The sequence below is a fragment of the Phytophthora parasitica genome (assembly GCF_000247585.1).
Source record: "Phytophthora parasitica INRA-310 unplaced genomic scaffold supercont2.52, whole genome shotgun sequence".
NCBI lineage: Eukaryota > Oomycota > Peronosporomycetes > Peronosporales > Peronosporaceae > Phytophthora > Phytophthora nicotianae.
The window spans coordinates 141,026-159,734 of record NW_008649038.1 but is presented as its reverse complement, the minus strand read 5'-3'; the positions used below and the strand labels follow the sequence as shown (position 1 = coordinate 159,734).

The window sequence follows — 18,709 nt, the reverse complement described above, 5'->3', positions numbered from 1 at the left end:
CGCTGCCACGCGCAAGACCGGAGGAGTGGAACAGACATTTTCAGTCCCTACTAGCATATACACCCCTAGACGAGAGTGAGCCGACGTGTGCGAACACTACCCTAGCAAAGAGGCTTAGCAAACTGACCCTAGAGTAATGAACGCGAGAACACGTTTACTACTACTATTAGTCGCCATAGCATTTGTGATCATTAAAAAAAATGGAGAAAGAGAGAGGGCTCTTTTATTTGATTGTGAGGAGCAACCAGGAGAAGCAAAGCATCGAAATCAAGCTCAGTGACGACGTTCAAGCTCTCACAAAGCGATTAAAGACTGCGATAGCCTTCTTGATGACGTCGAACTGGAAGAGATGAAGCCATTTCTTAGTGAACATGCCACTGCAGGTTGGCTCTACAATGAAGCGGAAGAAGCGAAGGCATTGGTGGTGGTGGGGGGGGGGGGGGAGATGAAGAAGTGATCGCATGACAACAAAGTTCGCTGGGTTTTAATCCAGACTAGTTAAGAGAATCCGACTCGGTGGTACCATTATTTGAATGATAGCTCTAGAAAACATCTACAAATCAATCCTTCGGCTGGAATCACTTACACTCGAGAATCGATGCTGCTTGTGACTCAATACACCTTGCAGCAACATCCAACGGTGTAGTACAGTACTGTAATATCAATTTAGACAATTGCTGGAAAACAATGCACTATTCTATTATACTTTTTTATTATTAGTAAGTTTAGCATAATATCATGTTTGCTAATATACTACTAACACAGAAGCAATAGTATCTGAATTAATATATGAGATAGCAATAGTATACTTTGCTACTTGTGGATACTAGTAGTAAGCGTAAATTATGACAATTTTCTCCACATCAAATGCGTGAAATGTCACATCTTGTTAAAAGCACATAAACCTTCACTGGTAGCCGCAGGTGCTTCGGCTGCAAAGCAGGAAATCCTATTTTGGGGACTCCCAAAGTTCGAATCGTATAAGTGCACATATTTTGTAATAGAATATGTGAACACGGCGACTGGTGTACTATTCAATTCAAAACAAGAAAATTAAAAAAGAATGAGCCGGTTGAAGAGGAGAATCAAGTCGGCTACCTATTTGTCGGCTATCTACTTAAGTAATGCTTTCCAGATTTGCCTGCAACCCTTATTACTAGTACCGGTATCCTTTATAGATGTTACCGCCTGACTGCAGAGCTGGTGAGATAAATGAGACCATGGTGAATTGACTAGCCACGTTTCATTATTTGAAATGATGGTGGCTCCAAATACCAGCTTCAACGAATTAGTCATTAACGACTTCGAGTTTTTGCCTCCAACGAGTCGGCGATGGAGCAGTGTTGTTTCATGTCGCCACGCACACCGCTTTTTGTTCTCGTGAAACAAACAGTGGCTGGGCATCACATTTTTTTCTAACAAGAAAGACATGCAGTCTACTGTTTTGCCACACAAATCCAGAGCTTCCCCATGCAGAGCACAGCATTGTATAAAAATAGATAACTAGTACTATGTTTACACATATTGAATTGACCATCACTCCTGTCAGCACTGGTTTCACTATCTTTAAAGGTTGCAGAGGTTGATGCTGTCACTCACCCTCACCATGACCCAGCCCATGAACGACCCGAGTCCCCAGAAACCGCGTAATGTGCTGGATAGGATGGCGTCGCGCCGTGGCTCCATCCAGTCAGTAGTACTTGAGCACATCCGTCGCAACTCGGCCTTAAGCACGGCTCCACTGCGGTCGTCGCTCCTAAGACCGCGATCGAACTCAGTGGAATTATTGCTGTTCGAAGTACAAAACGCCTTCGACCCCAACTCGATTTTCATTCACGTGTGGCAGCAACTGTTGCTGGTTTGTGTCATCTACGAGATTTCCATCTTGCCGTACCTAGTGGTGTTTCGAGAGACAAACATTTCTAGAGACACAGCAGAACTCGTGCAACTTTACGTCTGCGAGCTCTTCTTTCTAGCCGACATTTACGTGGAACTTAACACAGGATTCTACGAAGGCGGCGACGTCACCAGAGACGCCAAAAAGTCTCGAACAAGGTACCTCAAGTCGCCCCGATTCATCCTCGACATCGCGGCACTTGTGCCAATGTCATTTTTTCCAACACAAACATCTGTGTCAATTGCATTTTTCGAAATGCACAAATTGATTCGAGTATGGAAAATCCCAAAGTTTATTTCACAACTAGATGACGTATACGCCAAATATTTCGTGGTACTGAAAATGTTCAAAGTGTTGCTAGGGATTCTGCTATTGTCACATTTCATAGCCTGCGTTCGCTTCTTGTTCGGCTACGATGAACACGGTCATGACCACTGGTTGCCACACATGCCTGACCACGAACAAACGTCCCGAACGAAATATCTCATGTCGATTTTTTGGGCGTTTGGCGTAATGACGGGACTTTTTGAAGGAGAATTGCCACATACAATTCTGGCGTTTATTTTCACGATTTTCGTGGCGATTTGTGGTTTTTTGCTCTTCACTTACCTGTGTGCCACATTTTTCATGATTTCCAAGTGCGAAAGTCAAAACGAGGCATCCGAAGCACGAATAAACCAGTTCAAACATCTACTCTCGTTTCACCACGTTCCTGAGGAGCTGCAAACCCAAGCAGTGGGTTATTTGAAGCGATATTACACGTACGCAGAGTCGAATGACCGTGAAGCAATGCGGTTATTATGTCCGTCCATTCGAAAAGATGTACAGGTGGCGTTGATGAAAGACCGAGTGGCAAATGTTGTTATCTTTCAAGGCTGCAACGAACAATTCATCGTCGCGATCACAAGTTTGCTTGAGATGATGTCGGTGCCGGCGTATTTCGTAGTTTTCAAAGCCGGTGACAGAGGAGACGCCATGTTTTTCGTCAATTCTGGGGTGCTTCATGTCATGGTGGACGGGGTGAAGGTGCGGGAGGAGCGTAAAGGGGATTTTTTCGGCGAAATGAGTGTTTTTCTCAACCGTCCTCGTCATGCCACAGTGGTGACCAACACGTATTGCACTCTTTACAAACTCGAACGTTTCCACCTCGAACGAGTACTCGACGGATATCCAGAGTACGCAAAGTTGATTACAAAGCAAGTAGAGGAGATGGCAAGAAGAATTTTCAGCGGCAAGTCGCGAGATCTGCTTCCAGATGCAAAAACAGGAAAAGGGAAAACGATCTCGAGACTTCTTCGCAAACATTTGCAAAACGAAAAAACAAAACCGTCACTGGGCTGGGTAGTGGCTAGTGCGGTAGTGAAGAAAGAAGCCAACGTGCCTGCACAAGATAATGACGAAGCCTCGGTAAAGCCAACAGTGGGGTGGCTAGTGGCAAATGCAGTAGCGAAGAAGGAAATCGTCGCGCCAGCGTCAGATAGTGACGAAACATCGGTCAAACCATCAGTGGGGTTATTACTGGCAAAGGCAGCAGCGAAGAAGAAACTTTTAATGCTTGCTCAAGCGAACAACGAGGCTTCGCTAACGTCAAATTTGCCTACAACTCCAGCCCCACAGCCTCAAGACAGCAATTTGGCTCGCCTAACTAATCCCAGCCCTGTAATAGTCGACGCTAACCTCCAAACAACTGTACCCCAGGCGCCATGTAAACCTATAGAAGCCGTCCCAGTACCCAGTGACACTCGTTCGGATAGCTCGAAGAAAGCGTCGAGTCAAGAACAGGTAGCGGAGACTGTGGAACCACTATCCGTGACTAAGCCGAAGTCGGACAGGAGAACGAGTTTAACGATGCCTCCTGTGACACAAATGGTGGCGGCACAGTTAACTCTGAAAAGGGACCCAATGGCTCCATTTTGGTCTGTTTTGCTTCTGAAAAAGGCCATAGATTTCGAATCAAAGCGGCGGATGTGGTGGATCTTGGCGTTGGAAGTAAATCTCGTCTACTTTTGGTTCGTAATCCCGACTCGTCTTGCCTTTGAGGTTTTGAACCACCCGAACTGGTTGATTACCGTTTTAAATGTGCTCATGGAGATTGCACTGTGGGTGGATATTTACTTAAATTTTAACTTGTCATATTTGGAGAACGCGGAAAAAATTTGGAAAACTAGTTGTACGGCGCGAAGATATTTTAAAACAAAGTTTATCTTCGATCTATTATGCGCATTACCTCACTGGGCGATGGGATCCGAGTTTCTTCGACTTTTACGGCTGTTACGAATGTGGCGAGTTCTGGACCATGTCAAAGAAGTTGACGAATTTTTACATCTTGACAACAAAAAGCGGTTGCTATTATTTGGCTGGTTAATGATCATGCTCTATCACACTGTGGCATGTCTGCATTTCAGTGTAACTTACCTGGAAGGATTCAGCTCGAGTCCTCATGCGTGGCTTCCATCCAGTGATTTACACTTGCGTCGACTGAATGAAACGTATTTTATCGATTCAGAGGACGCAATTTACGCAGTTGGTTCTTCCGAGATCATTAAAATCGGATTGAACCAGTATTTTCGATCACTATACTACGCTTGCTACGTTATCACAGCTCTCGGTCGACCCGTCGAACCAGCCAGCGACATTCAATTCGGCGCAGCTCTGGTTTTCATGCTCAGTGGGTTTTTCATTACCGCGATTGTAGTTGACAACGTTCAGAAGAGATTTACTGCTTCTGCTTTCGAACAAAAAGAATTTTTCGCCAATCGTACTCGAATCCAGCTTTTCTTGATGCGACAAAATGCTCCTGTGGCAATTCACCAACGGGTGAGCACTTTTCTCGATTTTTGGTGGTCTACACATCGCGGAGCAGTCATCGGTTCTCTATTGGAAGAGCTCCCCGCATCGATCAAGAACGACATCATGAAGAGCATTTGCAAGCCTGCGCTGCAAACAGTAGCATTGTTGGCGGGGGTTCGACCTGTTGTAAACGAATTGGAACAGGTTTTTATCGACAACGTTGAATTTATTCTCTATGGTCAAGGAGAACTTGTGTATCGTCAAGGAGACTTTGCAGGAGGTTTATTTTTCCTGCTGGAGGGCGAATTGTGTGTGATAGCGAATGGAGGTGCACCGCGAAGTGTCCCACAAGGGAGTTTTATTGGCACAGCAGCGCTGCAGTTTGACACTAACTCACCCAATTATTCGGAGCGTGTGATGACAATTAGCGGATGTATCATGTTGTTTATTTCGCGAGAACATTTACTCTTGATGAAAAGTACGTTCCCATCACTGCCCGAGGCCTTGGAGGCACTCGAAAAACGCTTTTTGGACCCGAAATTCCTCAAGGCATCGGAAATGTCTGCGGGTGGAGCAACTTCAAGCAATCGTCATTTTATCATCGTTTGGTTTTCCGAACTCGTGTTCGATCCGGACTCTGGGGTAATAATTGCGTGGGAGGCGTGGATATTTATCGTCATGACGGTGCAATGCGTGCTGACCGTATCAATAATTTGCTTCCCTGTACCATCCGAAACGATGGAAATTATCGACATTATTAGTTTCCTGATCGAGATATTTTTCATACTCGACTTGTTCGTAAGATTTCGGTTAGGTTTTCACGAATTCGGTAACAAAGTCATGGATTTGCGCCTGATTAGGAATAATTACGTGCGTTCGCGGTCGTTTATGATCGATACCTTGGCATTACTACCCCTCTATTTCGTTGACTGGGGGCTGGCAAATACGGGTCACCATCTTGAAATTCTCAATCTGAATAAACTCATAAGGCTTTTCAAAGTTCCGGCGCAATTTGCAGCATTGGAGAACAAACACCTCAAGTATACGTTGCAACTTCGACTGTTCAAGTTGGTGTACTACACATTTATACTTTCACACACGCTTGGGTGTTTTTACTTCGACTTTCGCTCCCATGCATCCCAGATGCATAACTCCGGACATAGTGAGGACTCGCATGCTAGAAACGCACACTGGTTGGCTGAAGAATCGTTGCTTGAGGAAGGGTATCCTTTACAGTATTTTACGTCGCTGTTTTGGTCTTTCGGAGTCATGTCGGCATCCTATCCAGGTGAACTCCCTAAAACCACGTCCCAGTGTTTATTTAACACCATCACTCTCACTTTTGGCTTCTTCCTGTTCGCATACGTCATTGGGAATTTCTCTGACGTTATCGAACTTATGGATGCTGAGAACCGAGAATATTACGCTACTCTCAGTTCGTTCAGGCATTTGTTGGAACATTTTAGACTTCCACTCCCCATTCAAGAACGCTTCAAGGCTTATTTCTTCTTCAAGCGCTTCCACTCGATCACGCAGGAACATTTACTTGAAAGTTACCTTCCTCCGTCTCTGTTAACGGATATCCGAATGGTGCACTTGCAACCGATGATCGTGAAGGTTTCTTTCTTGGCTGGTATGAATGGAAGTGTGACGAGAATGTTGGTCTCGCATTTCAGCCAAGTTATGATCGTCAAAGACGAATTTGTCTACAAATACGGGGAGGAAGGCAGCGATATGTATTTCGTGTTTGCTGGTCTTCTGGATACATTAATACCTCGTGAAGAAGAGTTGAAGCAACAAGCTGCTATGCCCACTGTAACAACAACCTCAGTTTTAACGAGAAAACAAAGTATAAAAGCACGACCGTCTAGTCGAAAAGTGCATCCTCGACCTCAATCCGAGTGGACAAGCGACAAATTAGATCTCAACGTACTAAGCAAGCTGAACCAAGTCACTGCAGGAGATTACTTCGGAGAAAATGCACTATTTGTTGATAACGTACGGAATGCTTTCGTGTTGGCAAAATCGACCTCAATTCTGTACAAATTATCGAGAAATTCCCTCGAGATCGTGTTTAATCGATACCCTGAGTGGAAACAAAAAGTACTCCGAATTATCAACGTGCAACAGCAGAAGCTACGATTAAAACATATTGCTAAAATGGAGAGATATAACTCGATAGGATCTGCTATGACTGAAGACGATCACATGAACGCGTACGCCGAGAGAATGGAAGAAGCCGTAATTTCAGCTCGGTACAAACGCCCTAGTGCAGCCAGTGCGATCAGCAGACGAGAAACAGCAGAACGTACACCATCGATGAGAAACAAGATTGCTAAAAAGGAGTCCAAATTACGCGCTCCTAAATTTGTGGCTGTGCTATTCCGTGGAGCTCCTGCGCAGAGTTCTTCCCACTTGGCGTGGATCAAGGTGATTATTTTCACTACTTTGTTCATGTCTATTGTAGTGCCTTATCGCATATCGTTCGACTCGATGGAACACACCGAGTGGTTACCAGTTGTTATTCGAGAACTGGAAATTCTGTGCGAGGTGTTTTATATTGCCGATATCTGGGTGAATTGGCGAATCCAGCGGTCAAGTGAATCGGTCGATTTGTATGAGCAAGACCACCGCGAAACGTACAAAAGTGAGAGACTTCTGTACGATATTTTGGCGGCATTTCCTCTTGACTATCTTGTCTCCAGCTTCTCGAATGACCCGTTGTATCGCATCAATCGCTGCCTAAAATTGCGTAATTTCCTGCACTACATGGACGAAATCAACCGAGGAAGTATTCATAAGGAGATGCATCGCCTGCGAACTGCGTCGGTACTCTATGTGGTGTTAATATACTGGGGTGCTTGTATGTATTTCTCCATCGCGGTGTATGATCACTTTGGTAACGAATGGAATGCCTGGCTGCCTGATGCCAGTCTCTCCGATCCAGAGGGAAAACAAACATTACGATTATTGCGTGGATTATTTTTCGCAACGACGTCATTTATCAAGAAAGGCCGAACTTTCCAACCAGATACAATTTTCCACTTTGTTTTCTGCATTATTGTGTGTTTCGTTGGGCTTTTGACCATGGCGTTCATGATCGGAGAGTTCGCCAACCTCTTTATTTCTTACATTAGCAACGAAGTGGAATATCGGAAAAATCACATTGCGGTTGAAATGTATTTAGCGCGATGGAAAATTACGGGAGAATTAAGAATTCGGACGCAAGCTTTTTTATCTTCGCTGTGGTCGTCACACCGAGGTGTAGATTACCAATCATTTCTGGAAGGTGTACCAGTCTGTATTCGTACAGATTCGGTTCTCGTCATTGCACAGGCGCCGCTGAATTCCTTCGTTAGCGATATATTTCGACCTCTTCCTCGTAGTGAAAATTTTAATTTCGTTGAGAAATTGACCCAAGATATTGCACAATATCTCAAATTCGAGGGCTATCCCCGAGACGAGAATGTGGTGGTAGAAGGAAGCATCGCAAAGTCCATGTACTTTGTTGTACGTGGCTATTTGTACTCCACGAGTGAATCTCAGCCGAATCGCACCTCCAGTTACAGTAAAGGTGCCTACTTTGGTGAGAAAGGGTTACTGGTTTGCTCAGTTAGTGCGTGCTCCATCCGCACCCTAAGAGCGTGTGATTTGCTTTCGTTAGGCTCCGATTCTCTATTGCGAGTGCTTCAAAGTCATCGCGTTACAAAACTTGCATACGAAATTGCAACTCAGGCAGTTCAGATTGTCAAATCTAGAGAACGAGTGACGTCCAGTGTGACGGCGACGGAGACTGAGTGGGGAGAGGCAGTGATGGCAGCGATACGCTTGAAGAACACAGAAGTTAGCGCTACTGGTTCGAGTGCACACGACATCGTGGTAGAAGATGAACTTAATGCTGGTGTGCAATCTCGTAAGCATATACTGGAATTACTAGGATATTTTACCACATTAGAGCGGGCTGTTGATGCATTCGGTGCCTTCCGACAGCTACTCCAGCTGATAGTTCCTAACGGACAACTTCATGATTTCGGAGAACCGACGGAGGTACCAGTTGAAAAATCACCTACGATGAGTGAGATTGATGTCCGGACTGAGGAGCAAGTGCAGGCACTTGCTGTCATTGGGCGTCTCTTTCGCAGGAAAGCCAACACAGTCGCTCCAATGACGACAACTACAAGTAGCACACCCAAGCAAGAAGAACCCGTCCCATCAGGGGTGGCAGATCACTTGATGCAGTACGAGTCAGCCCAGTTGATTCCAGCTCCAACATTGAAGCCAATCGAGAATCAATCGCGACGCGAGTCAGCACGTAGCTTAAGCTCGTCTCAGCATATTTCCCAACCACGGTTGGTAGCAGTGTCACCACTAGCCTCACCGCCAGTGACTCTAGTGGAATCTACACCAGCTCCGGAGGTACAGCCTGGTGCCGATTGTATTTAATTGTTGGAGGGATGGATAAGGTGGACTTCTACGTGATTGGCAAAAGACAGAACGCTTGTCGAACCTGCAGCAATTGACGCAAGCCCACATGTAAGATTTATTTCAACGGCGTTTAAACAGATCAAACTGTATGGAAATGGAATACAGTGAATTTCAAAACCCGATCTTCGCTTCAAATTATATCGTGATATCCAGGTCAACTTTCATCTTCAATCGATTTCACTTTTTCCTGTCTCCAAGAGTGGACTTCAGCAGCCTGTGAATCGCAGGTGGCCAACGCACGGCAAGCAGCAGAATCTCCATAGAAATTCGCACGATTGTGAAAGTGATCACCACGACCGTTGTTACGATAGCGAAAAACACGCGAAAAAAGACCAATCTTCGTGGTGCCCGACGACGCGGGTACAAAACAGCACGCACAGCTCGACCGCACAACCAGAAGTTAATGTGCCTTGGTAGAAGTAGAGCGAAACGAATGGCGCTTAGGACGAACAGCATACGCCCAACCGCCCAATCCACGAGATACCCAACGAGATACCCAACATTCGTCAAACTCGGGACGAGACACAATGACGAATCCCTCGATTTTACTATTCAAAAATTAAAAACACGGTCGAAATTTACTCGGAGAACCGACGGAGCAAGGCAAATTATACTCATACCGTACGAGTGCTTCGAAAGAACTGCAGGCATCTGAGACTTATATTGCAACATCTAGCTTGTGTTTTTAAAGAGGACTCGTATATCGATAGTGAATACCTAGGTGAACAGTTGGGCTTCTATCATCTTAAACGACAAAAGGAGGGACGACCACCCGGCAGAGTCGTGCAGCGACCACAAAATGGACAGATTGAACAAAGCCTATGCAGCGATCGGAAGAAACTTCCGTTCAGAGGACGAAAATGATGCGTTTTTTAATACCCAGTCGGTTCAACTGGTCGATGCTCTCGCAATTGAGTATGAGAAGTTTAGTAAGGAACGGGAAGGCATGTCGACTACAACTATTCGCGCCCATTTCTACCGAAAGCCGCCTCCAAAGGGCCGAACAACGAAAAAATGACCTCTTCGACCTCAAGTCCTTTTCGAGAGTGAAGGATTCGAGATTCTAGCCGTAGTTGCTCACGCTCGCATCTCGGTGCTTCGCTTTCGCTACAACCGAAACGGGGTCGACTACAAGTGCGATTTAAGCTTTGAAAACGAGTTGAGTGTGTGGAATACACGCCTTCTGCGAGCGTATGCGTCTTACGACGAACGAGCTCGTGATGTAGGACTCGCAGTGAAGCACTGGGCCAAGCAACGCAGCGTCTCCGACACTGCTTCTGGATTTTTGAGCTCTTACTCGTACGTGCTGATGAGCATCTACTACCTGCAGGTTGTGGATATTCTCCCGAACCTGCAGGACCCGGAGCTTGTACACATTGCGGAAATTCCAACCTTGGAGCATGATTTTGAGAGCATTGCGTTTTGCGAAGATCGTGATACTGCAAAAATCTATCATGGAAAATCTATCCACGCAGACGAGTTGGTAGATAAATCCGTCATTACTACTGGGGGTTTCGAGTACTACACGTCGCAATTCGATTGTATTAAGCACGTCGTGGCTGTGTCTGTGGTGCAGAAGACTGAATTATGGGGTACTCAAGCAAAGACGTGGCGTTTATGCATCCAGGATCCCATTCAGACATCGCGCGATCTCGGTGGGGTGCTCCATTTTGATGCTCAACAAAAACTCACTGAAGAGTTACACAGAGCATATGAGTTTCTGTTTAGTGGGGAAAGTTTCTTGGATGTTGTTGTCTGAAAGAGTAGGCATCGCTGATAACTATATGAGTTCCGATAGGTGAGTGAAGTACATTTACTTCTCGTTGTTCATACACGTATCAATCAACATTTCAACACGACGATCGACTACCATGTCTACACTTACCTGGTTGGCCTTACTTGGCTGTAGCATTGTTGCTGTCTCCCTTTGAGTTGCCCCTCTAGCGATGAACTCTTTGTTGCCACTTTTTCTTCTTTTGGGTCTTGTTAGAGTCCCCCTCAATGCGTGACGAAGATGACTTTACAACCTCCACCCGACGCACAGCAGTCACCACCGTTGTTTCACTTTTCTTTTCACCATGAAGCTCCTTTTTGCCGCTGTTTTTACGTTTGCCATTGCTGCCTTTGGGTTGGTCAGTATGGTTGCTTTCTCGTGCTGCTCCATGTTGTTGGTTCTTTTTACGTCGGTCGCTCTTCTTACCGGGGGTGCAAGAGTCTCCAGCTAATGTCAGACGGAGTACGTGGCGTCGAATATTTCTCTGCGGTATATGAAGCTCATCTCTATCGCCAGCCTCCTCGTCGTTAAGGTCGTCTGGTGTACACTTACCCGTCGTATGCTCTGGGGACAGACACTTCTGGCATGGCGGTGTCGCGAATAAAGCCTGATGATGAACCCACACGCGACCCACACGCCCATCGGCCGCCTTCCAGTCGAGTCGCGTTCGTCGCGACAACTTACGAGGACAGTTTTGAGCCTGCGTCAACAGTTCCACCTCCCACCACTTGTTCTCGTTATCAACGACGTCGTCAGAGTCAGGAGTTGCAGCTTCCACCACTTTACCAACACGAAAAGACTTCTGGAAATCCTTAAAGAACGTCTCGATAATCTCCCTCGTCAGCTCTTCATCAGCACTCTGCAGTGTCATCACGTACGAACGCTTTATCTTGTCAGCTTGCTGCTTCTGCTCCGCGTTTGCTCGCGATTCATCCCCCGTCGTTTGCTTAGCATTCTTCACCTTCCCTGCTTTTCCAACAGGTTTCTCGACTGCGCAAACCTCAGAGAAGCTCTCACCACGCGCTAACATGTCATGTGCCCGATGGAGCTCGCGAATTATTCTCTCTTGTCCCTTGAACTGCAGCACACAGCCTAGATCACGGCCAGTCTCCAGTGGGTCCTGGATGCTCATGCGCCACGTCTTGGCCTTGCGACTGCCCCATTGCGCGAGCTTCAGCGCCGGCGTCTCTGGCGAGCGGACAGTCACGACACGCTCCGCAAAGTCGAACTGTGTGGCATAAAACTCAAAGAAGCCAACCAACAGAGCCGTCAATGACATATCCGATGCGTTGCCGTTCAATAGGCGCTTGTGGAAGGCTTGAGCGACGTCTTGATCCTCGCAGAACGCGATGTTGATGTCATTGTAGTACTGTGGCTGGATCTGCGCGGACTCTAGGAGCCGAGGGTCCTGTAAGTTAGGGAGAACACGCACCACTTGGAGGTAAAAGATACTGAGCAGCACGAACGAATACGAGCTGAGGAATCCCATCGAGGCGTCGCTGATGCCTCGTTGCTTAGCCCAGTGCTTCACTGCGAGGCCCAGAGTCCGTGCACGGTCATCGAACGACGCATAGGCGCGTAACAGAGGCGTGTTACGTGTAGCCAACACATTCTCAAAACACAAGTCGCACTCATAGTCACGACCGCTGCGCGTATGCATGAAGCGAATGATGGGAACACGAGCGCCAGCAATGACGTGACGCACCTCGCACTTAGCCGCACGCTCTAAAATGGCTCGAACAAGGTACAGGTCTTTGCTCTGACGTCTGCTACCAGCGATGATCGCCTTCAAGTGTGCAGGCCTCCCATTCGCATTGGAATCATTGCGAGGTTCGACTCCAAGCTTTGCCAGGTCGTTCGTAACAGCGTTGCGAAGCAGACGCAGCTGGGTATAGAAGAACTCGAGCTGTCGGCGCTGTTTGGTATGTTTCTCGCCCTTTTTGCCGGATCGATCCAACGAATTGAGCGCCAGCGTGAGTTTCTCGATGCTCTTTTGAGTCTGTGCGTGAAGATCCTGCAATTGTTCGACTTCTGTCGTCGATACATGTCCGTTCTCGCTAACTTTCCCATCGATCAATTGATGCAGTTGCCGCTTTCCCATCACTTCTTTCGGTGGAGTTAAATCCTTCCCAATGCTGCGGCCATTGGGGAGGAGACACATGTCCAGATCTGAGGTACGAGAGCCGTAGTGCGTCATCGAACTACCGAATAGAATAACCTCACAGTGTCGCCACTTGCTCACCTCGCGGCGAAGCACAGTCTGGATGTCGCTAGCGACACGTAGACGACGCGCTTCTTCCTCTGGTTCAATACTCGACAGCTCCACAATTCGCTGCAGCTCTGACATCCACAGTTTCTCGGCCTCTGAAGGTGCAGCTGACACACAAACGTCAATGTGCGCCTGGGTTGCCGCTGACTCCTTTAAGAACGTCAAGAACGACTCCACCTGTTCACATGCCGTGTCTTCAGCCACCTTGGATTTATTCTTCTTTGAGCGTAGCTTCTTCTCCTTCTTCTCGCGCTTCTTGCTCTTCTGAGAAGTAACTTCGTCGTTCTCTCCTTCCACTTCAGGACTGATCTCTGGTATACTCTCCTCGGTTTTCTCTGGTTCCTCCTCCTTCAGTATCTGCACCCATCGTCTCAATAACGTCTCATGTTCGCTTGTAGCTCTGCTTAGAATCAACTCGGTAGCGTTATCCACCACTTCAGCCACCACGATCCTCTCCATGGCCCCTTCCATTTTGGTGCTGGTCCTTTCAGCCTCTCTCTGCTGCCTCAGAAGTTCCAGTCTCGAAGGTCGAAGCACGTCGCCCACTTGGTCCACGATCTCCTCTACGGGCCAAAGAGGCTTCTCGGCATCAACTACCTGATCCTCTTCGGTCTCTTCTTCTTCTTCTTCCTCCTCTGCACTTGCTATTTCTCTTTTGGAACCCAGCGCCAGCTCCCGGCGCAATCTTCGCTGTGTTTTAAACAACGCGAACATGCGCTGTGTAGCGACCTCCGACTGCGGCGTTGTGGCGTCCCCCACGCCATTACAGCGGCCTAGAAGCCAATGAGAAAAGGCCAGGTCGCCCTTTCCAGCCTTGAACCACGGAGTGTCTTGGTAATCGCCAATAGAAGCGTCAGAAGGCGCGTCAATGGGCGAAGACGTGGGTGGTGGCTTTGGCGGCACATTTTGCGGCTTCTGCTTGCGCTGTGAGGATGCGGATTGCGGCTTCGTGTCGCGCGTGATCTTCTTGCTCGATTTACTGCTGTGTGGCCGTGGGCGGGATCGCGGGGTCACCGTTGCGGCCTCCGAAGGGGACGCTTCCATGATGCTGAGGGGGCGAGAGATCCGTCAGTGATGGCAATGAAGACGCGGCGGGTGCTGCGATTGGTGAAAATGACATTTGAATTTTGACCAATGATAGGCTAGGAGACTTTAACCAGAAAGCATGGCATCGTGGCAGATTCTTGAAGACCATGCTGTCGGATTCGTCGAGTTCTCCATAATTCATTACAGCGAGAGCCTCTTGTCGAGAGGTGAGCTTGTGACGTTGTCACTGCGAACATATCGAGATGGACGGGATCGATGTGCCCGATCGGAGGTCCCTTGATGCAAAGCCCCAGGAACTTGAGTTGCTGCTGCACGGAATCACCAAGCCAGTTTATCCGTGCTTGCATCCCGTAACGAATCTTTCGCCAAAGCTTCATGTCGAAGAGGAACACTGTATTATTGTCCTCATCAAGCTCTGGTTACATACGTCTAAGCTTATTTTTATACGACATTCAGACATGTGCACGTCATGTGAACACATGTGCTCGATCCGGTTATTGGATACTGTACGCTTTACAGTCGCCCCTATGCAATTCACATACAGCAAGGCCTCCCGATTTCGCTCAAGAAGCAACCCCAGGCTGCAGGATAAGACGATGTCCCGAGTCTGGCTTCTGCTAACCGATCACAAACCTCTTCTTGGGCTGTGGTTTAGAGTGGTTTACTGTAACTTACTCGATCATGCACTCCGCCGCGAGTGCCATGAACTCAATCAAAGCCGCCAAGTTGTCTAGTGTAGCATCTATTTTAGTGGCTTTAAAAGCATATCGGTTTACGAGCAAGACAAGGATATCAATGAAGTCGCCGTCGGCGGTGCCGACGTTGCAGTGCGGATTTCCTCTGCTGGATTGAATCGGTTCAGATCGCACTTAATCGGGATACAGTGGGACTGGCGCGTCTTCTTTAGCCCTTCTGCGTTTCGCAGCAATTCTCACCAATAGGCTGCCGCCGCCGGCAGCTCGCTCGGCCAAAGAAGCAACGGCCATAGTAGACAGCAACTCGGACCAGCAGTAGCAGCGCTGGAGTCCACCGAGCGACATCGCCGAGCGTCCTGGTGTCTCGGCCGCAGTGTCTGACCCCCGCCGTGCCGGTCTCTCCGCTCTACCGCCCAAGATGCTCGCCAATAAGCGCCCACGACGCGCCGCCGCGGCCGAAGACTCGCTGGATCCGCGTGTCATGACCGAGCGCCAACAACTGGCCTTCCTGCTGCGTGCCACGGCTCCGTCCGACGCCTCGAGCAGCTCCAGCGACTCCGACTCCTCCAGTGACAGCGAGGACGACGAACCACCGCGTCGACGACGCCCGACCAAGCGCAGCAAGACGCGAGCCACCCGTACGCCCAACAATTTTTTTTTTTCTTACATATCGGGGGTGATTATATACTAACGGTTATGTGTATTATTTTTTCTTATGATGTTGTGTTGTAGGTGGTGGTGGGAAAGCGTCACCAAGTGCGGCAGACGCGCCCCCTGTGATTTATTGTGGTCGTGGACGACCGCCCAAGAACTCCATCAAGTTACCCAAGAATATGACGCATCCGCACGGCCGTCCGCACGTGAGGATGTCGCCCAGGAGCCATAATACGCGCTCTGGAGATACTGCGATCGCGGCGGCTATCGCTGCAAGTTTAAAAGCCGAGAAGTTGGCGACCAATCGAGCACTCAAGGCCGAGAGAAAAGAGAGAGATGTGTCCGTGAAGCAGGAGAAGACCAGTCCATCCAGCGCCAGTGATGTGGCCATGTTGAACAGCTCGGCTGCAACTCCATTCTGTGCGCTCTGCTGCGACCTGGAGCCGTTCTGTGACGCGCCACTGTTCCTGTGTCCAGCGTGCGACCAAAAGTACCCGACGCAGCAAGCGCTCGGCCGTGTCTGTATGACATAGTCTGCAGAGTACACGAAGGAGAGAGAAAGGATGGGGAGAGACGTGGAAGTAAAACAGCAAAGAGTGAAGAAGGGAGAAAGTGTGATGCCGGTGCAGGTGCGAATGATCAAGTAACGAGCGATGAGGTATCTGCGGAAAGAGGGAAGACGGCACATGGACGATGGAAGCGCAGTATGGGCGTGTGATGTCTATAGCTGTATGGATTCGATATGATTGAATGGATGCCTGTAAATCCTTCATCTCTGTCGACTTCCTGCCTACCTCCCTAGCTTGCCAGTCCCCTCCTGCTATGCCTGTCACAGTCGATGCAGCATCGTCCCCCAAAAAGAACCCTGCTCTGCTGCCGTCGTATATATATTACCCCATCCACATTACCCCACCCAACTGTTTTAGCGACGCTGACTCATGTCATGATCACCAAGTACGTCAGCAGCAGCAGGATCAGCACCAGCACAATAATAACGATGAAGTTCTTCATGCCGCCGGACTGCTTGATCAGCTCTTGTGTTTGTTTCGTCACGATTTCCAGCGCTTGCTTGGCCTTGTCTGTGTCATCGTTTAGGTCGTCTAACATCCTACCAGCAGCAGCAACAAAAACGAGAGTCAGTCCCACATAGAACATCAGGAGAATACTGATCGCGCTCACTTATTCTGTGTGTCGAGCTCTGTGCTAATGTTGAGGCTCATGTCTCCAAGACGCTTGACAGCCGAGTGCAGCTCATCCAAGCTCTCGTCCTGCTTCTGCCGCTCGATCTGCTGTGCTCGCTGATGCTCGGCCACGTAGTCGTCGTCTGCGTGGTCATCGGGCTGTTCAAATGCACCAAACACGATCAATACAAGTACAGAAACACAAAGGAGACAAAGTTCGTGCTGTTGAAGCCAACCTCGTTGCCCAGCTTGGAGTAGGATGGGGGCTTCCCCGGCGCGAACGCGGGCGCCATGCTCGCTGCAGCTTTGGTCTTGACGTGGCGCTTTGGAAGAAGTGCGGGAATAAAATGCGGCTCCGTGATTGGTCTAAAAATACCTTCGTGTTGTTGGACATAAACGTTGCGGTCTATTTTTAGAGGGAGATGGGCAATCATGAAGCGGCGCATTCGCACTGTACATCTGAGCCGAGGGTCAATGATAAGGCTAAAGTGTCTTCGTGTTGGTAAATGTTACGGTTTGGGTCTCGTTCTTCATGCGCGTCGCTAGTGGTCTGCTCTGTTGTTCGTCCTCCTCAACATCACTAGAAAAAATAAACAATAAATATCAACTGGGGGATGGAGGTACTCGCTTGGTCATCGTTGGCTCCACCTGCTCCGTTCGATGAGCTTGTTTTCCTTTCGCTGGTTGTTTTAATCGCAAGTTCGTTGTTCTTTGGGTGCTTCATGGCTGTGGATAGCGATCTTCTTCAATCTTCTCGAGCTTTTAGGTCATACACGCGCGTGTCCCCAGGGTCTGCTGCGTCGGGTACTTCTGGTCGCATGCAGGACACAGGAACAGCGCGTCCGAGAAAGACGCCTCATAGGCAGTATCATAGTCGCAGCATAGGGCGCAGCGTGGTGTTCTCTGTCCGAAAGACCGCGCCGCGTCCAAATGTGCGATGTCGTCCGAGCCGGACGGACTGACCTTGGCCTCGAGCTTCTTGTCGTTGGTCTCGGACGAGCTCGATACGTGCAGCCTCATATCTGCTACTTGTAGGTTCTTCTTGTGCTTGGGTGGGCGCCCAGGGCCCCGGCGGGTAGGCGTAGTGCCCGTTGGTGGCTTCAAGCGTTGTATCCGTTTGGGTTTCTTCGTGGGACGCGGGGACGTCACAGTCTCGTCATCGGAGCTCTCATCACCTGAGTGAGACGCATCGGACGCCTCGTGGGCCGTTGTTCGCAGTAGAAACGCCAGCTGCTGCCGCTCCGTCATGAGACTCGGATCCATGTGCAGTAAATGATCCTCCTCCTCGTCCAGCGCCCAGAACGAGCCCGGCTTCTGGCGATGGGTACGTTGGCGCTTCCTGGCACGCGTGGCCATCTTCGTCGGTCTCTCCGCTCTATGCCTCGTGACTTCTTCAGATCCGACGTGGACTGCGAGGCACCCACGCCACTTTCGTTGCTGCTGCTCCTCTTACTCTGTCGCTTCGCTTTTGCTTGCCTTTTCAAAGTGAGAAACGAATCGCATTTCTAACAGAATTTCTATCTGTTTTAACCAATCAGAAACCTATATTGCCACTTCAACTCGTCGGCGCTTACAATTGCCCCATCGACGTCGTCCCTACCCGAGAGTAATATGCACCACGATAGCGGATTCTGCTCGCTCGGCGCAGAAGTTGCGGATGCGAAATAGCGCATGCTTGCCCTGACCTAGCGCTGCTTAACGCGAGTCTGCATGCCAAAAGAGAAGTCCAGTACCTCAATATCCACGTGAAGTCCGACTACAAGTTGCACCCGCTACTTAACTGGGACCTGAGCTCAGGCAATGGCTTCTTGTTCCTCTCGAGTAAGCATGCTCAACTGCTGACGGAGTTTTTGGTCCCCCAGTCTACAACGATTCACGCTCTGTTAAGCGGTGAAGACGCGCTTTTTCGACACGAGA

The 18,709-nt window shown here is 48.8% G+C and overlaps 6 protein-coding genes across 6 annotated transcripts; 3 read left to right on the top strand and 3 right to left on the bottom strand.

Moving 5' to 3' along the window:
* Window positions 1–1,606: 1,606 nt before the first annotated feature.
* Window positions 1,607–10,931, top strand: PPTG_23815 (hypothetical protein; the record flags this gene model as incomplete). Its single annotated transcript, XM_008913175.1, has 2 exons — window positions 1,607–9,103; window positions 10,218–10,931. The coding sequence occupies 2 exons, from the start codon at window positions 1,607–1,609 to the stop codon at window positions 10,929–10,931; spliced, it is 8,211 nt and encodes a 2,736-aa protein (XP_008911423.1).
* Window positions 10,834–14,347, bottom strand: PPTG_16338 (hypothetical protein). The gene has a single exon (XM_008913174.1). It carries the CDS (start codon window positions 14,257–14,259, stop codon window positions 11,113–11,115), a length of 3,147 nt encoding a protein of 1,048 aa, XP_008911422.1. The 5' UTR covers window positions 14,260–14,347; the 3' UTR covers window positions 10,834–11,112.
* Window positions 14,348–14,381: 34 nt separating this feature from the next.
* PPTG_23814 (hypothetical protein) lies at window positions 14,382–15,061 on the top strand. The gene has a single exon (XM_008913173.1). The coding sequence runs from the start codon at window positions 14,505–14,507 to the stop codon at window positions 14,994–14,996; it is 492 nt and encodes a 163-aa protein (XP_008911421.1). The 5' UTR covers window positions 14,382–14,504; the 3' UTR covers window positions 14,997–15,061.
* Window positions 15,062–15,198: 137 nt separating this feature from the next.
* Window positions 15,199–17,455, top strand: PPTG_16337 (hypothetical protein). The gene is made up of 2 exons (XM_008913171.1): window positions 15,199–15,595; window positions 15,690–17,455. The coding sequence occupies exons 1-2, from the start codon at window positions 15,376–15,378 to the stop codon at window positions 16,142–16,144; spliced, it is 675 nt and encodes a 224-aa protein (XP_008911419.1). The 5' UTR covers window positions 15,199–15,375; the 3' UTR covers window positions 16,145–17,455.
* PPTG_16336 (hypothetical protein) lies at window positions 16,548–17,085 on the bottom strand (the record flags this gene model as incomplete). The annotated part of the gene is made up of 3 exons (XM_008913172.1): window positions 16,548–16,719; window positions 16,791–16,951; window positions 17,029–17,085. The coding sequence occupies 3 exons, from the start codon at window positions 17,083–17,085 to the stop codon at window positions 16,548–16,550; spliced, it is 390 nt and encodes a 129-aa protein (XP_008911420.1).
* A 99-nt stretch (window positions 17,456–17,554) lies between the features above and the next one.
* Window positions 17,555–18,148, bottom strand: PPTG_16335 (hypothetical protein; the record flags this gene model as incomplete). Its single annotated transcript, XM_008913170.1, has 1 exon — window positions 17,555–18,148. The coding sequence occupies one exon, from the start codon at window positions 18,146–18,148 to the stop codon at window positions 17,555–17,557; it is 594 nt and encodes a 197-aa protein (XP_008911418.1).
* Window positions 18,149–18,709: the final 561 nt, after the last annotated feature.